Source organism: Panthera pardus, unplaced genomic scaffold, assembly GCF_024362965.1.
Source record: "Panthera pardus isolate Hobbes unplaced genomic scaffold, ASM2436296v1 HiC_scaffold_11, whole genome shotgun sequence".
Classification (NCBI taxonomy): Eukaryota; Metazoa; Chordata; class Mammalia; order Carnivora; family Felidae; genus Panthera; species Panthera pardus.
The window spans coordinates 100,307,222-100,330,803 of NW_026526666.1; the positions used below are offsets into that span (position 1 = coordinate 100,307,222).

General features: G+C 49.9%; 1 protein-coding gene across 1 annotated transcript; it reads right to left on the minus strand.

The window, feature by feature from the left end:
- Positions 1–3,486: 3,486 nt before the first annotated feature.
- CA6 (carbonic anhydrase 6) lies at positions 3,487–22,953 on the minus strand. Its single transcript, XM_019461284.2, has 8 exons — positions 22,816–22,953; positions 20,739–20,918; positions 13,745–13,893; positions 12,719–12,811; positions 9,256–9,325; positions 7,009–7,166; positions 5,961–6,084; positions 3,487–3,908 (listed from the first exon to the last, which is right to left on the minus strand). Exons 1-8 carry the CDS (start codon positions 22,892–22,894, stop codon positions 3,808–3,810), a joined length of 954 nt encoding a protein of 317 aa, XP_019316829.2. The 5' UTR covers positions 22,895–22,953; the 3' UTR covers positions 3,487–3,807.
- Positions 22,954–23,582: the final 629 nt, after the last annotated feature.

Sequence of the window (23,582 nt, forward strand, 5' to 3'; positions counted from 1 at the left end):
ATACCACGGGGGCAGGACGCAGGGGGAACTGAGCATACAGCACCCTCGTTCTTGCGTGCGGGCAGTGGGACACTGCCTCAGGGCCCCCTCCATGAACGTGGGGACTTCTTTTCTTGACAAGGGCTAAGGGTCCCATCCGGTATTGTTTTTTCCCAGGCCAAGGCTCTGCCTGTCTATGTCGGCTTCTAAGAAAGATGTGCCTCAGGGGTTCCGGGCTGGCTCAGTCGGTAGATTGTGCGATCCACGATCTCAGGGCTGTGGATTCAAGCCACACGTTGGGTGCAGAGATGACTTAAAAATAAAATCTTGAAGGGGCATCTGGGAGGCTCAGTCAGTTAAGCGTCCGACTCTGGCTCAGGTCATGATCTCGCGGTTTGTGGGTTCGAGCCTCGCATCGAGCTCCAAGTTGACAGTGCGGAGTCTGCTTGGGTTCTCCTTCTCTCCCTCTCCCTGCCTTTCCCCTGCTCATGGTCTCTCTCTCTTTCCCAAAAGCAAGCAAGCAAGAGATTCAAAAAGCAGGCCGTGGAGGCAGGAGGGACCACGGCCCATGCAATCCCCACCTTCCCGTGAGAGAAAGAACAGCAGCTCCGGGACATGCGCTGTGCTCTTTGTTGCCGATACGCCTGTAACTTACCACAAGACCTTTATGGGTCCTGTGTACCTCAGTTTACCAATGTGAGAAATGGGAAGGGTAGATCTCCGAGGTTCCCTGGGGCACAGACCCGGCCATCCCCACAGGGGCCACTAGGGGGCAGCACCTCCTTTGCCAACACAACCCGCCTACTCAGCCCTCCCAACCATCTTCAGCAAAACCTTGGCTCTCCTTAGATTTCCACAAAATGGCACCAACACAGAAGGCCCTTTGGAAAATTCCGGCTCTGGTGAGAGGCACACCCACTGAGAACACTGTGGAACAGCGAACAGGCTGTTCCTAAGGGATATTTTATTACCACGGCTCGTGAGCCCCGTGAATTTCCAGGACTTCATGCTTCTGCTCCCAGGCAGGCCTGGTCTTGCCCTGGAGGGGGCGGCCGCCCACGGCTCTCTCTCTCTCTCTCTCTCTCTCTCACTGACAACGTGCAGCTGGCTTTGTGGCTGTTTTTGAGGAGCAGATTCTCTGTCACTGGGTTAGAATGTGCCCTTGGAGCCTCTGCGGCTCCCAGGAGAAAACTTAGGGAGAGCAAAATTAACCCTAGCAATTCAGTTGCGTTCACAACGACCATCTGAGGGAAATAACCTTAACCTGAAATTAGTATCATCTGAAGCCTTTTCAGTTTTTTTCTCGGGTGTTTCAGTTTGTGTTAGTTTTTAAACTAAATTCAGCCAGGTTCCTATTCTGTGTTGTTTGTAATAGCAAACAGTTGGAATCATCAATTCACAGTAAGCAAGAGCACAATTAAACAATAATATTTACAGTTTCCAGAAAAGTTGTAAAAAGGTCAGTTGATAGGGCGCCTAGGTGGTTCAGTCAGTTGAGCGTCCGACTTCGGCTCACGTCCTGATCTCACGGTTTGTGAGTTCGAGCCCCATGTCGGGGTCTGTGCTGACAGCTCAAAGCCTGGAGCCTGCTTCGGATTCTGTGTCTCCCTCTCTCTGCCCCTCCCCGGCTCGTGCTCTCTCTCTCTCTCAAAAACAAACGTTAAACCTTTTTTTAAATAATAAAATCTTGAAAATAAAATAAAAAATAAAAATAACTTGGAAAAATTCTTCTCTGTGTATGCCACCAACTCAATGTGCAATTATTCGATCATGTTACTTTTTACGTCTTAACAAAGTTTTAGGGATTTAAACACATCTTTAACATTTAATTTTGTTTTGTAATTAATGTGAAACCCAAGGTTCCAAAGCCAACACTACCGAACAGGATGCACTCAGAAAAGCCCAACTTCCAGCCCTGTCCCCCACTCCTCTTCTGCCTCCCCTTTTCGGTAACCATTGTCATCCACTTTTGGTTCCTTTTCCCCGTGTTTTCAAGCACAGACAGACATGTGTAATCCTGTTTGTTTACGTGTTCATTTACAGGAAACGTAAGCCTCTCTTCCGACAGGAAGCTAAACCCCTGGGCTGTATGGCTCACTGTCTCGTCTCCAGTTCATCGCAGACCCTCATTTCTGGGGGACAGGACGAATCCGATCACATCCGTCGCGCCGTTTCCTGGCTGGACAGGCTGCCGCAGCGACCCATCGCTCACAGGAGAAAATCCAGAACGCTGTAGTGGCACAGAGGCCCCAGCGCACCCGACCTCCCGGCGACACCGCTACCCTGCAGCTCCCCTTGAACCTGCTCCTCCGTCCACACCGAACTGTCCCATTAGCGTGAGCTCTCCCGCTGGGCCCTCCAGGTGAGGCCCTTCAACCCGGTGTGTACCAGCCCCTCTGGGGAGGAGGTCGTAACCCGTTGTCCCAGGAGAGCGTGACCGGTCAGTTAAATGTCCTGCTCACTGGACTCGAGCTCCCGGTGTGGAAACACCCCTCCCGCCCAGTCTCTGTGTCCCAGCTCTCAGCCCCGCGCCTGGCACATGGCAGGTGCTTCACAAGCTTGTAGAAGTGAAAGGGAAGCCTTCTGTAGCTAAAGCAACTTGGATGCAGGAGACCTGGGTTTAGATCCCGGCTCTACTGTCTTCTATCTGGTTGCTCTTGGGCGAGTCCCCTGGCCGTCCTGCATCTCGGCTTCTGTTTCAGTAAACTGGGGGAATTGCGGCTTCACTGAGGGTGGTCCTGAGCGGTAAATGAAGTCAGGAAGTGCTGAGGCCGTGCTGAATGACAGCGTGCAAGGGCAAAGGTAGTAAGGAGAGCGGAGGAAGGAGTGGAGAAGAACGCGGGGGGCTGGGTGGGGGTTGGCGTTGAAGAGTGAGCCGGGAGAAAGGGGTCTCACTGAAGAACATGCATGGATTCACTCAAACCACGGCTCACAGGACAGGCGATTATCCCACACGATAGTAACTGGAACTGGAAACCGCGTCTAGTGTGGCAAGACCCGGCCACCACCGGACTTGAAAGGACCAGATCTGCGGGGAGGGGTTCTCTCCTCCCCTCCCCTCTCCTCCCCCACTCTTTTGTTGTTGCTGCTGCTGATTTTGAGAGAGAAAGAGAGCACCATCAGGAGAGGGGCAGAGAGAGAGAGAGACAGAGAGAATCCCAAGCAGGCTCCGCACTGTCATCACAGAGCCCAAGGCAAGGCTCGAGCTCACGAATCGTGAGATCGTGACCTGAGCTAATGTCAAGAGCCGGATGCTTAACCGACTGAGCCCCCCTGCCGCCCCCTCCCCGCCCGCTCTTTCTTTTGCTCACACATCACAGTCAGTGCTCCAGACCTCCCCACTAGCAGTCCCCAAGGTAAGACTCTCTTTCCTTTTTCCTAATCCTGGTCCCGGAACCCCTCCTACCTTGATCTCTGTCCCTTCGCCCGTGTCCCTGCGGGGAGGGCACGGGAGGGGTACTCGACGTGGTACAAAGGGATAGAAAAGAGAACTTTTCAAATGACAAATTCTCAAAGTTATTTTATTACACCCAAGTCCCACACGGAAGTTTGGGCTGCTTCGTAATTTACGCAGACAAACCTGCAGGCTTTGGTGGGAAGGTGGTTAGCGCCCCGATCCCTTCGCATTTCTATTCCAGTCAGTTCCCCTCGGTGTCGTCTGACTCACGTCACCTCCGCTCGGGGACGATGGTTTCCCCCATCTTACTCAGAAACCCGACAGGTGCCTCGGGCAGGGTGCGATCCGGACACGGAATTTCTCGGAGCCAGGCAGGGTCGTGGGCTCAGCGGAAGTTCGCCTCGTCCTGCACGCCGCACACTTCGAGCTCCCTACTCTTGGTGGTGTTCCTTCGCTTTCTTCTTTTCAAGAAGACTCTTCAAGTTTTCGAGCTTATTGTCAAGCTTGGTTAGGTAAAGCTGGAACTCAGAACCTAGAATATATCCCATAAAAAGAAGAGTTAACACAAAAAAGGTCAAACCTTTGGCGGTCCTCGTGAAAACAGCACGTGGGACAGCCAGATGCCATTCCCCACACGTGCACTTAGGGAAGGGTGTCTGGTTCCTTAGAATGCCCTCCATGTTCCCACCCCATTGGCTTCTGGCAATCTTCACTGTGTCTGAGTTTAGGCTTGTGAGCTGCCAGAATCTGAGGGGTGATATGTCGAAGGGGATTCTAACTCACGGACCTTGGTTTCTCATGTGATGCCCAGGAGCCCTTACCCTAAGGGGACAGAGGTGTTTTCTAGTAAATGAATTTCGAGACATCTCTATTGGCCATTATCTTGTTTTTGTAACTGACCTTCTTTGTCGGGCCATTATTCATTGGTGGGTTGATCATGGTAACCCATCAGGGTGAGATCAGATACAACTACGAGGTGTCAGGTGGGTGACACAACTGGGCTGACTGGAGACCACTGCTGGGTGTGACAGCGGTTCTCTTCTCTCTCTGAACAGCAAAGGGGGGCTGTTGTTCAAGTCTCTTGGTCGGGGGCAGGGGAAGAAGCCTTCTTACTATCTACTGGGAGCTGAAGTAATAATCCTAAATAGCCAGTCTCAGAAGGGTGGGCACAGCGGACACATAGGCAAACGGCAGCATCTCGGTCAGAGAGGCGAGGATGTAAAACGTCTGAGCTCCCTCCTGAGGGTACATTGGAAGGACACTCCCCGCTCGTGGAAAGAACATGTGAGACGTAGCATGTGGGCAACGATACAATCTGCATGTGCCCGTTGCAAGAGTCACGTACCCTTTTATTAGGGAAAATGGGAACACGGCAAAATTAGAACAAGGAGTTAGATGAGTGGGTCTATGCCCCCCTTGGCTAGGCTGCTGGTATTCGGCCCTACTAAGGAGGATGCCACCCTTTGGAAAAAGGAATTGGTGCCGTTAATATCATATATAGTATAATAAGGGGGAAAATATCATTATAACTGGTGTCGTTCTTCCTCTGTCAGTATTGTTGGAGGGGCAAACCAGTGCAAGAGAAAACAATCAATGAACCAGTAAGGAAAGATGGAGACAAAATCAAAAAGGGGCCTTTGTTGGTGGGAGGGGAGAACGTGTAAGGAGATTTACAAGTTTCGGAAGATACATATAAGGCTGGGGTAATAGTGGGGCGCCTGGGTGGCCCAGTCAGTTAAGCGTCCGACTCTGGATTTCGGCTCAGGTCATGATCTCATGGTTCGTGGGTTCGGGCCCTGAGTCCAGCTCTGCGCTGAAGGTGTGGAGCCTGCTTGGGATTCTCTCTCTCCCCCTCTCTGCCCTTTCCCTGCTCATGCTCTATCTCTTTCTCTCTTCTTCTAAATAAATAAATAAACTTAAAAATAAAGTTGGGGTAATACTGAGTAGGCAATGTTGATTGGAGACCAATTCTATTCGAAGGATATAAAGGTTTCAGTATTCACTAGGAGACATAGATTACAAAGGCCATGAATTCAGGGAATGGGAATAGTTCAGCACCATTTTACAGAGAAACAGACAAAATAGCGATGGGAAAACTGCGAAATATTTGCATTCTTGCAACCACAGTAACGAGGTGAGCCAAGAAGCCTGACCCGGTGGGTTAGAGGGTCCCAGGTTGGCTGGACTGATCATGCCTTCTTCCGGCACCCTGGTGTCTGGGGTGTGATCCCCGAGAAAATGTAGTAAACAATCCGTGCCCGAGTTAACCCCACCTTGGGGGAATGTGTGGGAGTTGGGGATGGGCTTGGGAACAGGCCAAGATAAAGGTATGAGGGAAATAATTTGAGTTGTGTTTAATAAGGTTACCTTGAGCCTACGCTCTTATGGGAGTGTCTGGATGTTGCTAAGCGTCTTAGTCCTCCTACTGTGTCTGGCCATGCCCTTCATAGACTGGCCCATCGGAGCCTCCTGCCTTTTAGATGACGCTCCGTCCGCTACTATTGCCAGACGAGATGGGTCCACCCAGAGAAGGAAGACAACTGGACTGAAAAAATTGCAGACGATAAACAAAAGTTGATCTTACGCTCATTGGGGAGATTCATGAAGTTGGTTTCCACCACTCTGTTGTTCAGGGGCTGGGTCATGCGGTAGATATTGTGGAGGGTCTTGTTCTGGTGATCCAATATGGAATTCTCTAGCTTCCAACCCTGTAGGCCACATGAAGTGGATTATGGAGGGGAAGAACTACCGGGTAGTTTAAAGGAGTATAATTAGCAATGGAACCAGAGCTTGGATTTATTTATATAACCCTCATAAAGTGGGTGTGAGAAGATCTCAAATCCTGCCACGTGGCAGGAAGAGCATTCATCCTTCCATCCATCCATCCGTCCATCCATCCATTCTTCCAACAATCTCTTTTCATTGTTTTCGAGGACTATTTGGTCACCAGTCGAAAGGAGGGAAAGCAGTAAACAGATTTTTGTGGGTGGGTATCCTTGAAGAGGGTATCCCACCTTTTCCTGGATTGGGGAAATGAAAAGTCTAAGAAAAAGAAATATCTGTTCCCGAGGAGGGACATCACCCCAGAAGGAAACGCCAGCTCTGCCTCTGCAAAGCTTTAATTAACCCAACAAATATTTACGACGCACCCGCGCTATGCTGGGGAACAGAAGGTGGTGGATACGGCTCTTCTCCCCAGACGGCTGCATGTGTGTGAGCATGGAGACGAGCTAACGGTGAAACTGTCCTTGCACAAAGCCATTTATGAAGTTGGACCGTTAGCCCGTGGAAACGGGGGTTTGTCTATCAAGGGCCTAGAACAGTACCCGGCAGGAGCAACGCTCAGTAAATATTTGCCTTCTCCGTGCGGCTCTTCTCCTCTGCCTGGGGTCCGGTCCCCGTCCTTTTGCCACCTCAACCGGGGCTCCTTGGTCTCCCTGGCCCCTCAACTTGTCCATCTCCGCCACAGCTCTAGTGAGATCGCCCACGGCGGGACAGGTGAGGACAGTAGCCCTGTGCATGGAGAGCACCATAGGAGCCCAGGTGTTGGTGTTAGGTGAGATTTAGGGGAGCGCGCCCGTCAGCCAGGCAGTCAAAAGGGGAGACTTTTTTGGGGTGATGCCATGCGTTACCTGTGCCCTGGAGAACATGATGGGACTTGCCAGCACAAACCAGTAGACGTTCTCAGTACAGGGAGGAGTGGTGAGTGACCCTTTGTAGCTGTAATAGTGATGCACGTTCTCGGGGAGCATGTCCCGAATGTCAAGGTCACTCAGAACTGTGCTCTGTCCTAATGGAGGGGACAAAAGACAACGGAATGTTAGGGAGCCCTGGTGCCCCTGGGGTCGACGGCTCCGGCTCGGACCTGTCCGTGTCTGAATCCCCCGATTCAGCGGAACACAGAAACTGATCGTTGGAGACATTCCCCCAGTTTCGCTTCCTGGAAGGGAAGAGCAAAGACTCTGGGGAGAGACCCACTCAGATGCCTCCTCCCGGATGAGTGGCACCAGTGGGCGTTGACTCCTCAAAAGCTGCTCCCTCATCTGTGGAAAGGGAATGTTCAGTCGGATTGCGGTGAGGGTCAAGGGGGCCATCGAACTCTCACGTAGGCAAGTCCCGATGAGTGTGAACTGCCATCACCACTGCTGAGCAGAGGATACGCTTTATGATAAAGGAAAGAAATTAATCACGACTGCTAGGGGTTTCTGAGTAAGAATTCTCAAGATTTCTTGGTTTGGGCTCGCTTAGAAATGGGTGGATAGAGGGGCGCCCGGGTGGCTCAGTCGGCCGAGCGTCCGACTTCGGCTCAGGTCATGATCTCACGGTTCGTGGGTTTCGAGCCCCGCGTTGGGCGCCGGTGCTGAGCTCATCCTGCCACACAATCTGAGAACCAAGCTCAGCCACAGTTGGGGTGTGGCTTCAGTGGGGAGAGGGGCTTCAGCAGGGTGTCTGAAGACTCCCCAGCATCCATACGCCTCACAGCATCTAGAGAATCCCTCTTCCGTTCGTGTCAATGACACTGAGCCCCTGAGCTTAACATTGTCTTCACTTTCCATTTTGCATTTTTTTAATGGCAAAGAGTTTAGTTTTTATATATACATAAATAGGCTCATTAAACCAAGACCTCAGAGTCTAGCAGTGCACAACCCCGTGAATAAGCGAAAGAATTCTAAATTTTAGTCTTATTGGAAAGACTTCGAGATACAACCTTCTAAAGGGCTCTAGCACGTAGATTTGGTTTCATAACCGTAATATATTCAAGTTAGTCAAGAATCCCAGAACCATGGTGCAGCTGCTATGGAAAACAATACTTTAAAAATTAAACATACGGGCGCCTGGGTGGCTCAGTCAGTTAAGCATCCGACTCTTGGTTTCAGCTCAGGTCACGATCTCATGGTTTGTGAGCTCGAGCCCCACATCGGGCTCTGCACTGACAGTGCAGAACCTGCTTGGGATTCTCTCTTTCCCTCTCTCTCTGCCCCTCCCCACCCCTCTCTCTCAAAAACAATAAACCCTAAAAAAGAAGAAGGTGAGTGTCTGACTGTCACGTTAGTACATGTTCATCTTTGCAGCCACGAATAAAAATGGCAGTGGTCGCATGTCTGTGTGTCTGTCCAGCTGCATCCAGCCACTTGGCTACAGGCTCTGAGTAGGCGGGACTTGTCTGGAGCTTTGCCAGGTGAGCCCGTGGAGGGGTGGAGGGGCCAGGATGCGGGGCCTGTCAGCATCCTGGCCGTGGTGGGATCTCAGCCGGGCAAAGAGGGATCAAAGGCACGAGGGGTGACAGGAGGGCAAACGGGAGACCTGTGGATTGGGGGTCAGGAGGTCAGGACTGAAGTCAGGGAGCTGGAGTCTGGGAGACGTGGTCAAAGTCAGAAGCACAGAACCAAGGCACCAGAGCTGACGTGGTCGCAGCTCGGGTCATAGGTTTTAGGGGTAGGTGGCCCTTCGGACAAGGATTCTGCCTTCTGGAGGCGGAGGAAAGGGAGACCAGTGCTGCGTGTCTGTGTGTCCAGGCCTGACAAGGAGGGACTTCACTCTTGAGGTGTCTCTCAGCCTGAAGCGAAGAAAGACCTGTCTCTAGTGCCCAGGGTCGTCACTACCAGCCGGGGCCAGAGGTGAGAGCCACTGAGAAGACATCCCTGGCGAGCGGCACCCTGGCCATCCAGAGCCTCCGAGGGCGGGAATCAACAGGCAGACCATATGAACAGAGGCTTCTCGGAGGTGTTCACAGCCTGAGCCAATGGTGGGAATTGCTGGGACGAGGGACCTTGCCCAGGGAGGGGCCGCTCCCCTGGCAAGACCCGCGCGCCACCCTCTCTGCCGGTATCACCCTGTCCCCACCTTGTGCCCTCACGGCCGCTGTTGACTTTCCTCACCTGGATACCTGATGTTGTTCAACTGAGAAATGAAGGTGCTGTAGTACGTGTTTTCACCGTAATCCTCGACCTGTGGGAGAAGCACAGAGCGGTGGATCTAACGGAGAAGGGACCTCCATCTGGTACGGTCTCCACCCACCCAGCCATTCGATGGCCCTGAGGGTTGGACAAGCCTCAAGGGCAAGGAGGAGGCAGCTCATCCATGTCCCCACTTGTGTTGGGACAGATAATCTGGCTGCTCTTTGCCACCAACTGCCTGGGCTCGCTAGTCTCTTCCAGGGACACAGGCTGAAGCATTTTGGCAACTTCCAGAGAAAGAGTTTCTCGGTGGTGATGGGTGAGGCCCTCGGGGAATGGGGTAACGATACACCCAGTGACTCTGTTTGGGCAGGGTCAACCTCAGGAGGGTTCACTGTGGTGAACAGGATTTGGTCTCATGTGCTGCCTTCTTCATCCTCAAGACTTGTGACTGAGCCGAGGACAGTCATCTGTCCACGGGAAAGCTGCTCCGATTCTGCCCACTGCCAGGTCGCTATTTTTTTTGTATGGGTGTTGACTTTTTAGAAGTCAGAAAAGTTGCTGGGGCACCTGGGTGGCTCAGTCAGTTAAGCATCCGACCCTTGATCTCGGCTCAGGTCATGATCTCACAGTTTGTGAGATCGAGCCCTGAGGCGGGCTCTGCCCTGAGAGCTCAGAGCCTGCTCGGGATTCTTTCTCTCTCCCTCTCTCTCTGCCCATGCCTCAAAATAATAAATAAATCAACTTTAAAAATCTATAAAAAGAAGTCAGAAAAATTGCTTCTGGTGAAAAAGGTGAATTTTCAATGGTTCTCTTCAGTCAGTGGTGTTGATCGATTCTTCTTCCCCTGTAATGTAGTCTTTTTCTCTCAAAATATCTTAGTACCTGCACTCACTCTTCTTGTGATGATGTGAGATGATAAAATCCTACGTGACGAGGTGAAAGAGGTGAATGACATAGGCAGGGTGACATAGCAGGAGGCTACTGTTGACCCTCTGATGATACATCAGAAGGAGTAACATCCACTTCTGGGCTGCACTTGACCATGAGTAACTAAAACCTCAGAAAGCGAAGTCAAGGATGGGGAAACTACTGTACAATATACAGCCTAACTTATCACAGCCTGTGTCAGGTTAATACTAAATTCCAGTAAAATATAGCAACTTTGCTCCAAGATAGCTCTATTTCTTTCCCACCATTTCTCCCATTTTTGTCATTGACATTACATCCATATATATCATAAACCCAACAATAAGTAGTATAATGATTGCTTTAAACAATCATTTTTTTTAATTTTTAATTTTTTTTAAGTTTATTTATTTTGAGAGAGACAGAGACAGCATGAGTTGCAGGGGGAGGGTAGAGAGAGAGGGGGGGAGAGAGGGAGAGAATTCCAAGCAGGCTCCGTACTGTCAGCACAGAGCCTGATGCAGGGCTTGAACCCACGAACCGTGAGATCACGACCTGAGCTGAAATCAAGAGTCAGATGTTTAACTGACTAAGCCACCAAAGTGCTCCTAAAAGAAATTTTTTAAAGACAAGACAAAAATACATGTATATAGTCTTTTATATTTGCCTACATATTTACCATTTCCAGCATTCTTCATTTCTTTTTGTGGATTTGAGTTACTGTCTGATGTCATTTTCTTTCAGCCAGAAGGATTTTCTGTAATACTCCTTCAGAATTATCTCAGTTTTTCTTTACCTGGGAATGTCTCTGTATCACTTCACTATTGAAGGATGTTTAGCTGGGTATACAATTCCTGGTTGACAGTCATTCCATGGCCTTCCAATGACTTGTTTCCTTTTTTTAAAAAAATGTTTAAGCTTGTTTATTTATTTTGAGAGAGACAGAGACAGCATGAGTAGGGGAGGGGCAGAGAGAAAGAGAGAATCCCTCCTCTGCACTGTCCACAGAGCCCAATACAGGGCTGGAACTCACGAAACCGTGAGAACATGACCTGAGCCGAAACCAAGAGTCAGACCCTTTACCAACTGAGCCACCCAGACACCCCCTTTTTTTTTTTAAAGTAGGCTTCATGCCCAGCATAGAACCCAATTCAGGGCTTGAACTCATGAACCTGAGGTCAAGACCCGCATGCTGTATGAACTCAGCCAGCCAGGCGTCACTTCTGCTCAGTTCTTAAATTTTATATTTAGCCTGGATTCCTTGGGGTCTCTAGGGACCACCTAGCATCGGCATAGCTTTGTGGTCAGTCCACGATTGTAGCAGAGGTTGTGCTCAAACCCCTCGGGCCCAGAAGATTTGCACCCTCTGCTGATGGATCTGTGTGCGATTTGAGAAGCACATTCAAAGTTCAGCCAGTCATCAGGTCAGCCTCAGTCTTTACTTTCTCTCAGGCCATCTTGGGAAGCTTACACAGCCTTCTGTGGCTCTCTCATTTCTAGGATCTCCCATTAAATTTCTGATTAGTCTGTCACTTACCACTCACCCCAACTAGGACTACACCCTCAGACTGCCAGAGCTGCAAATTTCCCTCTGTTTTCTGTCTTTTCTATCAATCTTGCTGCTTTTACTGATAATGCCCTGGGGCATGGGTTTTCAACTCTACTCCAAGTCAAGTGAGTCCCTCACCCCCAGGCAGTGAAGCTGCTGGTTCTCCTGTCCAGCCTGCCCCAATAAAACTACCTTTCTGACCAGGGCACCTGGGTGGCTCAGTCGGTAAGCATCCGACTTCAGCTCAGGTCATGATCTCATGGTTCGTGGTTTGAGCCACGCATCGGGCTCTGTGCTGACAGCTCAGAGCCTGGAGCCTGCTTCAGATTCTGTGTCTCCCTCTCTCTCTGCTCCTCCCCAACTCACACTCTGTCTCTCTCTCAAAACTAAGTAAACATTAAAAAAATTATATAAAAAAACCAAACCTACCTTTCTGACCAAGCTGGAGGGTGGGGATAGGAATGGCCCCAGTGTTCTTACTCAAAATTCTAGCCATTTTTCACAGAAAAAATGCCTCAATTTGTTGTTTTCCTTTGGTCCACTTCCAGAGCAGGGATATGGTTGTTTTTGACAATTTCATCCAACTTAATACTTGTTTGGGTGGAAATTGAATTCACTGACCACTTCTTGCCACCTAGCCACAAGTCCTGACCTCCAGACATTCTGAGAAAAGCAGAGGTATTGCCTTTATCTGGCAGGTTGCTGGTTTCCTCTTGCCATCAGACCAGTTTATGTCTAGTCAACTGTGCTGTGATCCTAGGTCTTTTAAGTCATTTGTCTGACTTATCCAAGGTCCCCAAGATTGGTGACACAAAAGGAACACTGACTGTAAGCAAGGGCTGGAAAAGGGTAGATGTTCATTGAGTCAGTGCTTCCAAGAGTGATGAGCTTAGAAATAGATGAGGAGGGGCTGGAAGGAAGACCCTTTGTCTACATTTAATACTTTGGACACCAATCAATGACTTCACACGTGTAGTTTCAGCCTACCTTGATGAGGGCTGCCAGCACAGCTAAGCCATCCGGTGCGCTCTGGGCTATATCGTAGCTCTTGTATTTAGAATTGTAGTGAACGATATGAACCTGTGAGAGAAAAAAAGGCTAAGTCAAGGGCAGTTCGTGTAGACTTCAAATGCCTCAGGTTTTCAGGGAGGAGCGAAAAGAAAGATGCTCCACCCGAGGCCTCAACCTGTCCCACATGAACAACTCTGACTTTCCCCCATCGGGGTATGAGATCTACCAAGACCAGAAAGTTCTCCAAGAATGGAAAGAGCATGAGTGGGATCTGGGGAGATCAATTCAAGGGCAACTCAAGGGCATTTCCCTGACCCCACCTCCCTCCAAGCAGACAAGCTGGTAACGTCCAAAGGGCTCGTGTGGGTTCTCTTGAGAGAGGGCATGAATCACCTTGCCCTGGAGGACACTGTAAACCTGTCATCATCCTCAGGACAAATCTACACAAGAGAGAGAGCCCTGAAAATCTAGAAATTCGGCTGAAACGTGGGCACCTGGGTGCTCAGTGGGTTGAGAGTCCGATTCTTGATTTCAGCTCAGATCATGATCCCAAGGTCATGGGACTGAGCCTTGTGTCCAGCTCCATGATGAGTATGGAGCCTACCTGGGATTCTCCCTCCCTTCCTCTCTCTCTCTCTTCCTCTGCCCCTCTCCCCAGCTTATGCAATCAATCAATCAATCAATCAATCAATAAAATTTAAAGATCACATCCCACAAAAAAAACATTAAAAAAAAAAAAGGGAAGAAAAAAATTGGGCTAAAACCAAAGAAGGCTGGCCCCATCCTGTGGGCTGTAAACCTCTACCCTGCTGTAGGTTCCGTGAGCCGGGGACCCTGCCTGAACCGCTGACACAGAACAGCATCAGTGAATAGTTACAAATGAATGAAAAATAAAGTCAACCTTATAGTGACTTGACTGTCACCAGGACACAGTCTTTTTGGCTAAGGAAAGCGACGGTGGGGTTTGAGGGAAAGAGGGCCCGGCCCGGGTCCTCACAGTACCTCGGCCACATATCTGATCCCATCGATGGTGTGCTCGGAGCCGCTGATCTCTGAGGACTCGCCACCCCAGTGAAAGTGCATCTGCTTGGCTATGTACTCGGTGCCATCGGCGGCCGTCATGCGCATGGTGGGGGGCAGGCTGATCTGCACTGGGGGAGAAAGTGAAGGCCACAAGTGGTGGAGAGGGGGATGCGCCGGTCAGGGAGCTCCCCTGGCCACCTGCCTACTCACGGGGCAAGCCAGTACTCTGCTGGCTTAGAACGCCGTGAGCGGGGTCACCCACGGGGAGGAGGCAGCTGGCACACAGGGCAGGATGGGAGATCGGGAAGGCACACACCTTCTTACCCAGAGCCAGAGGTCAGGGGCAGGGCCAGCTTGTCAACCCGGGGAAGGGGGAAGGCCCTGAATAAACGTGGCCAGTGGGCACAGAAACCAGAATTCCACTCTCCACTTCTAGACCATCTTGGAATTTCCCCACAGTGTAGGTATAGGAAGGGGGGGCCTCTTGAGACTAGTTTCATGCCTTTTACTACCCAGAATGCTATTGTGAGGCTGGGCTGAGATGTTTAAAATCCTCATCCTGGGGGCGCCTGGGTGGCCCAGTCGGTTGAGCATCTGATTCTTGGTTTCGGCTCAGGTCATGGTCTCACAGTTCATGAGTTCAAGTCCCACATGGGTCTCTGCACTGACTGATGGCACGGAGCCTGCTTGGGATTCTCTTTCCCTCTCGCTCTGCCCCTCTCCCGCTCATGTTCTCTCTGTCTCTCTCAAAATAAATACACTTTAAAAAGAAAAGAAAATCTGGGGCACCTGGGTGGCTCAGTGGGTTGGGCCTCCGACTTTGGCTCAGGTCATGGTCTCAAGGTTTGTGAGTTCGAGCCCCACGTCGGGCTCTGTGCTGACAGCTGGAAGCCTGGAGCCTGCTTCGGATTCTGTCTCCCTCTCTCTCTGCCCCTTCCCCACTCCTGCTCTGTCTCTCTCTTTCTCAAAAAAAATTTTTTTTTAAAAAGAGGAAAGATTAGGTGTTTGATGTCTGTCAAATGTCCCCTTCTTTCCTTCCAAATTGCCGAAAGCAGCAGGGAGCTGTGATTAAGTTCACATGCTGTAAAGCTGGAATCTGGAGGTTTTATCAACAGGATCACACAGGCTGGATCAGAAAATGGCAGCAACTCAGAGCATGTCCCTGCACCTTTGAAAAGGTGAGACCAAATACCTGTGTCCCCAAAAATCAACTCGCTGAACTTTCCAGATTCTGAAAATCGATGTAACTTTTAGCAAAAGTTGTTCTTCTTTACTGGAAACTAATTCAACCAGGTTCTTACGGGGCCAGGAAAGCCATGTGATCCGAGCATTTTCTGTGCTCGAGAAAGGACAGCCAAGGGCCAAGGCCACGAAGGTCAAAGAAACACTGAGGAACCGACCCCAGTTGGAGGAGACTAAGGACATATGACGGCCACGTAGAATGTGACATCCTGGAGTAGGTCTTGGGCCAGAAAGAGGACATCGATGAGAATGGGATGAAATTCACATGGGTCCATCTAAGTAGTTAATCATGTCGTTTCAAGGTAGTAAGTTTCTAGGATGTTAATATCAAGGGAAGTGGGGGGACACCTGTGTGGCCCAGCCAGTTAAGTAGCTGACTCTTGACCTAGGCTCAGGGCATGATCTCATGGTTTGTGGGTTCGAGCCCCAACTTGGGCTCCGAGCTGACGGCGTGGAGCCTGCTTGGGATTCTCTCTCTCCCTCTCTGCCCCTCCCCTGCTCACATGCGTTCCCTCTCTCTCACTAAATAAACAAACATTTTTTTAAATATTAGGAGAAGTGGGAGAAGGGGATATGGGAACTCTGTACTATTTCTGCAATGTTTCTAGTCTCAAACTATTTCAAAATGAAAGGGGTTTTTGTTTTTGTTTTCCAACGACGAAACCAGCCCTGCTCCCCGCAGCCTTAGGAAGTCAGAACCTACTGAGAACCGTGCGTCACTCGTGGGCGCCGACTTGGGGATTTGTCCTTTCGCACGGAAGTCTTTTCCCCTCAGGAGCATCTGATCTACGTCAGGCTCTGTGCCACGTACTGAGCTAGAAGGAAGAATGAGAGATCATCCTCCCCTGAAGGAGCCTACCAAACAGAGTGACTGGTAGTACCTATGAAGAGGACAGTGTTGCTTTTCCCACTGAAGACTAGAGGCCCAGTGCCTCAGGCCTGTAAGCTTTTCTTGAGCCTAGGGATATATATTTGGGGGGCTAAAAAATAGAGATAAAGATAAGTAGATACATATATTAATCAGTGAGTACTGGTCCTCCAACTGTAGCTAGTTCACGACTAAAGAAAGTGAGAATGAGCTTTAGAAACTTTTGTAGCAATTTAAGGTTGTTTCCATAGCCAAGCGTGTTTTCAATTTCTTTTTACTGACATATAATTTTATGACTGTTGACTCTAATAATAGAAGATGAGGTACATAAGAATGTAAATATTGGGGCGCCTGGCTGGCTCAGTTGGAAGAGTGTGCGACTCTTGATCTCAGGGTCATGAGCTCGAGTCCCGTGTTGGGTGTAGAGAGTACTTGAATAAATAAATGAACTTTTAAAAAATGTAAATACAGAGTAGAATTTGAAATTAAAAGCACAATACCAATTATGTTAGCACTCCCCAACATTAAATTACATATAAATCTAGCAAAGTGTGTGCAAGATCTCTATATGAAATCTACAAAAATTCTGATGAAAGAAATCAAAGAATAAATAAAGGGAGAGATAGTCTATGTTCCTGCGTAGAAACATTTGACACTGTCAAGGTGTCAGCTCTTCTCAACGTGATCTATGGATTCGATGCAGTCAAATTTCCAGCAAGTTATTTTGTGGCTCTCAACAAACTGATTCTAAAGTTTGCATGGAAAGGCAGGAGACCCAGAATAGCCAACTCAATGTCGAAGAAGACCAATGCTGGAGGACCAATAATCAATACAAGGTAGTATTAGCAAAAGAATAGACAAATAGATCAATGGAATAGAATAGAGAGGCCCACAATAGACCCACATAAATATACTCAACTGATCTCTAGCAAAGGAACAAAGACAATAGAGTGGAGTCTCTTCGTTAAATGGTGCCGGAAATACTGGACATCCACGGGCAAAGAAATGAATTTACACACAGGCCTTCCACCCATCACCAAAGTTAACTCAAAATGGGCCACAGATCTACATGTAAAATGCAAAACTATAAAATTCCTAGACGATAACACAGGAGAAAACCTAGATGACCATGGGGGTGGTGATGCCTTTTTCAAGGCGACACCAAAGACAGGATCCATGAGATAAATAATTGATAAGCTGGACTCCATTAAAATCCACAACTTCTATTCTGTAAATGAGATCGAGCCCCGTGTTCCTGGGTATGGAACCTGTTTAAGATTCTCTCTCTAAAACAATAAAATAAAATAAAATAAAATAAAATAAAATAAAATAAAATAAAATAAAATAATTAAATTAAATTAAAAACAAAAAACCTGATAAAAAATGGGCCAGAGACCTTAATAAACACGTCACCAAACATATACAGATGGCAACTAAGCCCCGTGAAGAGAAACTCCACCTTGTACGTCATCAAGGGAACACAAATGAACAACAATGGGGTACCTCTGTACGCCTGTTAGAACCGCCATAAGCCAGAACACCGACACCACCAAATGCTGGTAGGATGTGGAGAAACAGGAAGTCATTGCTCACTCACTCAATGCAACATGGTGCAGCCACTTGGGAAGACTGCTTGGCAGTTTCTTGCAAAGCTAAACCCATTCTTACCATACAGTCCAGTACTCATGCTCCTTGGTATTTCCCCAATGGAGTTAAAACTTACGTCCATGCATCTGCACATAGATGTTTATAGCAGCTTTACTCATAATAATTGCTGAAACTTGAAAGACGCCAAGATGTCCATCCAGACAATGGGACATTACTCAATGGTAAAAAAAAACAATGAGCTATCGATGCAGTCATGAAAAGACACGGAGGAACCGCATTGCTAAGTGAAAGAAGCCAATCTGAAAAGGCTACACACTGTAGGATTCCAACCATATGACATTCTAGAAAAATTGAAACTGTAGAGACAGTAAGAGGATCAGGGGTTGTCAAGGGCGGCAGCGGGGGGAGAGAGGAGCAGGCAGAGCACAGAGGGTAATTAGGGCCATGAAAACACTACATCATACTATCATAAGGAATACATGTCATCCTACATTTGTTCAACCCCATAGAATGTATAACACCAAGAGTGACCCCTAAGGTAGGTTATGGACTGCTGGCGATTGTGATGTGTCAAGGTCAGTTTATCCTTGGGGAAAAAAATGCACCATTCTGGTGAGTGATATTGGTAATGGGGGAGACAATTATGTAGGGGCAGGGGATACATGAGAAATCCCTGTACTTTCCACTTAATTTTGCTATGAACTTAAAACTGCCCTAAAATAAATGAAGTCTATAAAAAATATGTATATATAAATATATTTTTATTTATGTCATTATTATTTATCATTATTATATCATCGTCATTATTATAATTATTTATCATTATTATCATTATATTTTTATTATTATTTATAGCAATTATTATTTGTATTATTTGTAGTATAAATATAATCTAGATATAATAATTTATTTACAAATATAATTCTATATAAATATAGAAGATAAACCTCAGATCAGGACATTTATATTTATATTATAATATAGATAATTTATATTTTATAAATTATATAAATATTATTTATATTATATATAACATGTTATACATAATACATATATCATACATACAATATATATATTTATTTATATTAAGATATTATATTTCATATCTTAGGTCCAAGATATAAAAAGAACCCTACAAAATCAAAATTAATAAATTTTCTTATAATGTTTATTTATTTTTGAGAGACAGAAAGAGACAGAGCATGAGCAGGGGGTGGGGGGAGCAGAGAGAGAGGGAGACACAGAATTTGAAGCAGGCTCTAGGCTGTAGCCTCTGTGCTGTCAGCACAGAGCCCGATACGGGGCTCGAACCCACGAACCGTGAGATCACGACCTGAGCCACAGCCGGACGCTTTAACCGACTGAGGCGCCCCAAATTAATAACTGTTTAAGTATATCATACCACCTTTACTGTTAAACTTATTCATCAAATGTTATTAAATTTGATAAATTTGTCGATTAGGGTTTTTTTTTCCTTCCGTAGAACTCTTGAAGCTTGGAGCTTGCTGAAAATGTATAAGCAATTGTAAAGAGTTCTGAAAATCTTTCAAAATACGTTAAAAAAAATCTAAGTGGATGTGAGCTGTGAGTGCGCTCCCATACCTTTGATATGATGTCGGGTAGCTTGGGACCCTACAGGCCTCCAGCTTCCAGAAAGCCCGGCGCAGTCCATCGGAGGAAGGCCCAGGGCCCTCTCCAAAACCGGGAGGAGGAAGCCACCAGTCACCACAAGGCCCTGGGAAGCTGGGGTCTTCTAACACCTCCCCTCTCCCCGGATCCCCAGCACAGAGCCCTGCACACAGGCATGTAGCAGGAACAGCCCAGGTACCAGCGGGGGCGCTCGATCCCGCGATACCCCTGGCTGGCTATCCTGGTGGGTCAACCAAGCTTCTCCCCTGCCTTCAGCTGCCACCCTGTGTCCCCCTCTTCATCGAGGGCAAAGAGAGCAGCTGAAGCTCCTGGTGGCCAACCTGCTGGAAGCTTCAGAGCTAACTCTGGAAGCAGGAGCTTGTCATTAATGATAAAATGAGGCTTCCGTGAATTATTTGTGGAGTTCAGTGATCCAGGCCACGTGTACCCCGAGGCCTTTCACAGACCTGTGTTCTCCTGTGTTCACCAGTCTCATCAAGGGCAAGCTGGTTTATCTTCTCAATTGTGCAAACAGGAGATATAAGTCCTGTGACCCATGCACCTAAGCGGGTGGGCAGTAAATTGGCCCAGCACGGGGGGGGGGGGGGGGGGGGGGGGGGGGGGGGGGGGGAAGGTGGAGGGGAGGTGTCCGAGGAGGATGTGGGGGAGGGCCAGGCTTCCAGGGTCTGGGTCTGGCTCAGCCACCAGAGACTGCATAACCTTAAGTCCTTCGGCCTCCCAAGGCCTCTGGCCTCCACCCCAAACGATGCCCCCTGTGGGGGGTGGGAGGCTCAGAGGAGATGGGCCCCCTTGGAAAATCAAAACAGGGTGTTCAGTAAACAGAAAGCAATGGGTTTTACAGCTGTCCAGTCCAGGCTTCTGAATTGGGGGTCCCCCAAGACTCAGCCAGACTTTTCCTGTCTGACCTCCACCCCCTTCCTGGAAGGGAATAGAATACAAAACCTTCTTCTTTTTATTAAACAAAATCTTTTTTAATGTTTATTCACTTTTGAGAGACAGAAAGAGACAGAGTGTGAGCAGGGGTGGGACAGAAAGAGAGGGAGACACAGAATCCGAAGCAGGCTCGAGGCTCCGAGCTGTCAGCACAGGGCCCGACATGGGGCTCGAACCCATGAACTGTGAGATCACGAGCTGAGCCAAAGTCAGACGCTTAACCGACTGAGCCACCCTGGTGCGCCCCAAGCTTCTTCCTTTCTAAACCTCTGAGAAATACTGACTGGCCCAATTGTCAGACATTTTGGGCCCATCAGACTCAATACAGGAAATATGGAAAATCAGACCAGCGCACAGATCAACAGAACAACGCAGGCGGGTCAGTGGCCTCAGCAGCACTGTCTCCATTGGCTGGAGTTTCTCGCTGGCTGGGCCAGAGTGAGCTTTGGGGAGAGGCTAATGCAGAAGGAAGGAGCCAGCCAGGAGCTGAGGCAAAAGACAGAGGCCCTGCTGTGCAGCTTGGGGAGAGCCCCCGCCCTCCCCCCCCCCCCCCGGCCCCACCGTGGCCCCAGCTCCCAGCCTGTGCTACATCTCCGCGTGGGCCACCCTATCATCTGGCACCTGCTCCTCTGCCCAGCGCCCGTGGACCGCAGCCAGCCACCTGCCCCTTACCTGTGTGGCCGTTGTTGGTCATGGGGAACTGGCCCCCCTGGGACTTGTAGCCTGTCAGGTTCAGAGCCTTCAGGGAGGGGTTGTACTGAACGTTTCTCCTCTGCAGGTCGATGGGTGACTGTCTCCGCCCCCCGCAGCTGGGGTACTCCTTCGACCACTGTGTTTGGTCCAGTGGCCCCTCTGCGACAGGAGAGAGCCAAGGGGTCACAGCTCTTTGAGGGGCTCAGTTCACAGCAGGGTCCGCCCATCAAGAGGCCAGGATCAAGGCCAGAGGTCTGCCTTCTCGAAAGCAGAGCCTGGCCTCCAGAAGGAGGGAAGAGGGGCATCGTCAAAGTCGTCTCTGGGGAGCCTGCTATCTGGGGGGCTTTGAACTCCTCCCCTGTTTCAGTCATTGGCCCCGAGAAGAGAGTCAGGGCTTAGAAAAACAATGAAAGTCTTTATTATATAGCTTTAGTTCCCCCCTGGAATGGGAATACACTAATAAATGCTCTGGAAGTCTCCCTGGGCTTGGCATTGCTGTGTTACTTTAGGGGTCCTCTCTCCATTTGCTCCCAATGGCACAGTTTTCCTTCCCCTCCCCCAACAATAGTGCAGTTCCCTCCCCCCACTGCAGGACCGCCCACCTGTTTACCCGCTCCAACCCCTGTCATTGGGTCCCAGGATGGTAAAGACCTCTACGGATTCAGGGCAGGAAGGGAAAGAAAGCATCAGGTTCAAAGATGACCAAAGTGATGAGGTGGAAAAAAAAAAAAAAATCAAAGTAAGGAAATGTATCTTTTTTGAGGTGGGTAATAATTCTAGGGGAGAGAAGGAAGAAAGCTAGTCATTGCCAGGGGAGGGGGGGTCCCCGTGGGTCCTGCTCATACCCGCCCACTTGCAGTTGGGAATCCAGGTTCTCTCCCCACCTCACCCGGTGGCTGCAGGGGGCGGGGGCGTGGCTTGTTTTAAGGAAGCCGTTTGCATCAGGGGCCGCTCCCAGCCTCTTGGTTTTGCAATATACAGGAAAGTCAAGTTTTTATTTCTCTGCTCTTTATTTAATACTATAAACCAATATTTAAGCAATTCTTTCCTAGAGGCAGGATGCCAAGATCACGGCCAGAGGTCCCTGGCACAGCCCCCCTCCCCCACCACATGAATCAAAAGGCTTTGGGGCCCTTGTCCCTAGCAGTGTTGTGGCTTTCTGAGTATTCCCAAAAGGCATTTGAAGTAGCCACCCCAAGCGCTCCTGGGCCCCTGATGGCTTTCCAGAAGGCCCCCAGTCTCAGAGGCTGGGCTGAGACTGGGAAGGACAAGACCTGCCTGTTGGAATTCTCCCCCTTGCTTGTCCTTCTGAACCACCCCGAGTACCAAGGAGCCCGGGGACTTCTCTGCCCCAGAGTGGGGCGGTTGGTCAGAGGGGGTCGCTCTGCCCTCTGAAGCTGGACTTTCTGAGCCTCCCATGACGTCCCTAATTCTGTTCCCCTTGACCTAACAGACATACATCCACCCCGAATGTATGCTTCCCCCTGTGCCTGAAGCTGGGGGCACCGTGTGCAGAGTGGGTCTGCCAGCGACCCTGAAGGCCGTCCAGAGCCCCATCCCTCGGTGCAGTGCAGAAAAGGGGGGGCACGGGCAGGAGCTCTCCTCAGTGCCCCGTGGGAGGAACGTTTTGCGTCCGGATGTGCAGATTTGGGTCTCAGCAGGCCCACGGCAACTGGGAGGCGGCAGCCTGGGGGCTGTGCACAGTGGAGATGTTCTGGGTGAACCTCCTACCACGAGCTCCCCACGAAGAAAGCTCTCGCAAACCCGCACACCCTCTGTGAGGCCGCAGGGAGCCCTCACAACTTCATTTTCCACATGCAGAGACGGAGAGAGCAAAGGGCTTTGCAGTCAGAGGGCTCTCCAACCAGCGCTGTGGCCGGAAAAGGTTCTAAGGCAAAGCACCTGCAGACGATGTGGGGGTCCGGGAAGGGAGAGCGAATTCCTCTTGTCCTAATCGGGGGTTCTGGGTTCAGGGTGCTCTCCGTAGCCTTGAAGGGCAACCCCAGCAGGGGTGAGGGTAGCGAGGAAGCACACAGCCCCCGAGGCGCGGGCTTACCTGAGTAGGTCCACTGGGAGCCATGCTGGGCCCCGGCCCCCAGGAAGAGCAGAGCCAGCAGGGGTAGGAAGGCCTCCATGGAGCCGCAGGTCTGGAATCAGGCTGATGCAGGGGACACTCTTCTTTTAAACACTCAGAAACTGTCAATAACAATTTACCGAGTCGGGTTGATTGACCTACCTCCGCTGCACCCAGTAAAACAATAACGCCTTCCCACAATGGCCCTTGTGACTTGGTTGACTGGGCCAGGTGGTGTGGCCTGACCTTGCCCGATCCCCGCTGGCGTCATCACCACGAGCGGTTAGCCCACGGCTTTGATTGTTCAATGCCCTAACTTATGACAACTCACTTGAAGGGCCACACAGTGCGCCCTTTGTGGATGAGCCACCACAGGAGAGGGAAAAGGCCCAAGGCAGAGGGAAGCAGGATGGGGAGGATTTCCCGGGACAATGGCACTTCCTGTGCCCTTGCTCCTGGCACGCGGGGCTCTGGGAACGGGTGAGGGCCATCCCCAGGGCCGGGAAAGCCCGGCCGGGTTCCGCTTGGTATTTCCTGCCCTTCCTCGGCGGTCCACACAGGCCGCCGCTGCTGCAGACCTTGGAGGCCCCGCCAGCCCCTCCACGTTTGGACGTGGACCTGAGAGTCCTACCCGTAGGCCCCTTGTGCCCTCCTGCTCGCGCTCGGATCACCCGTAGGCCACGTCCCCGTGTGTGCCTTCGGGCCTTCGCGCTAGCCCGGGCGTCCGTGCGTCTCCGTGGGGAGCATTT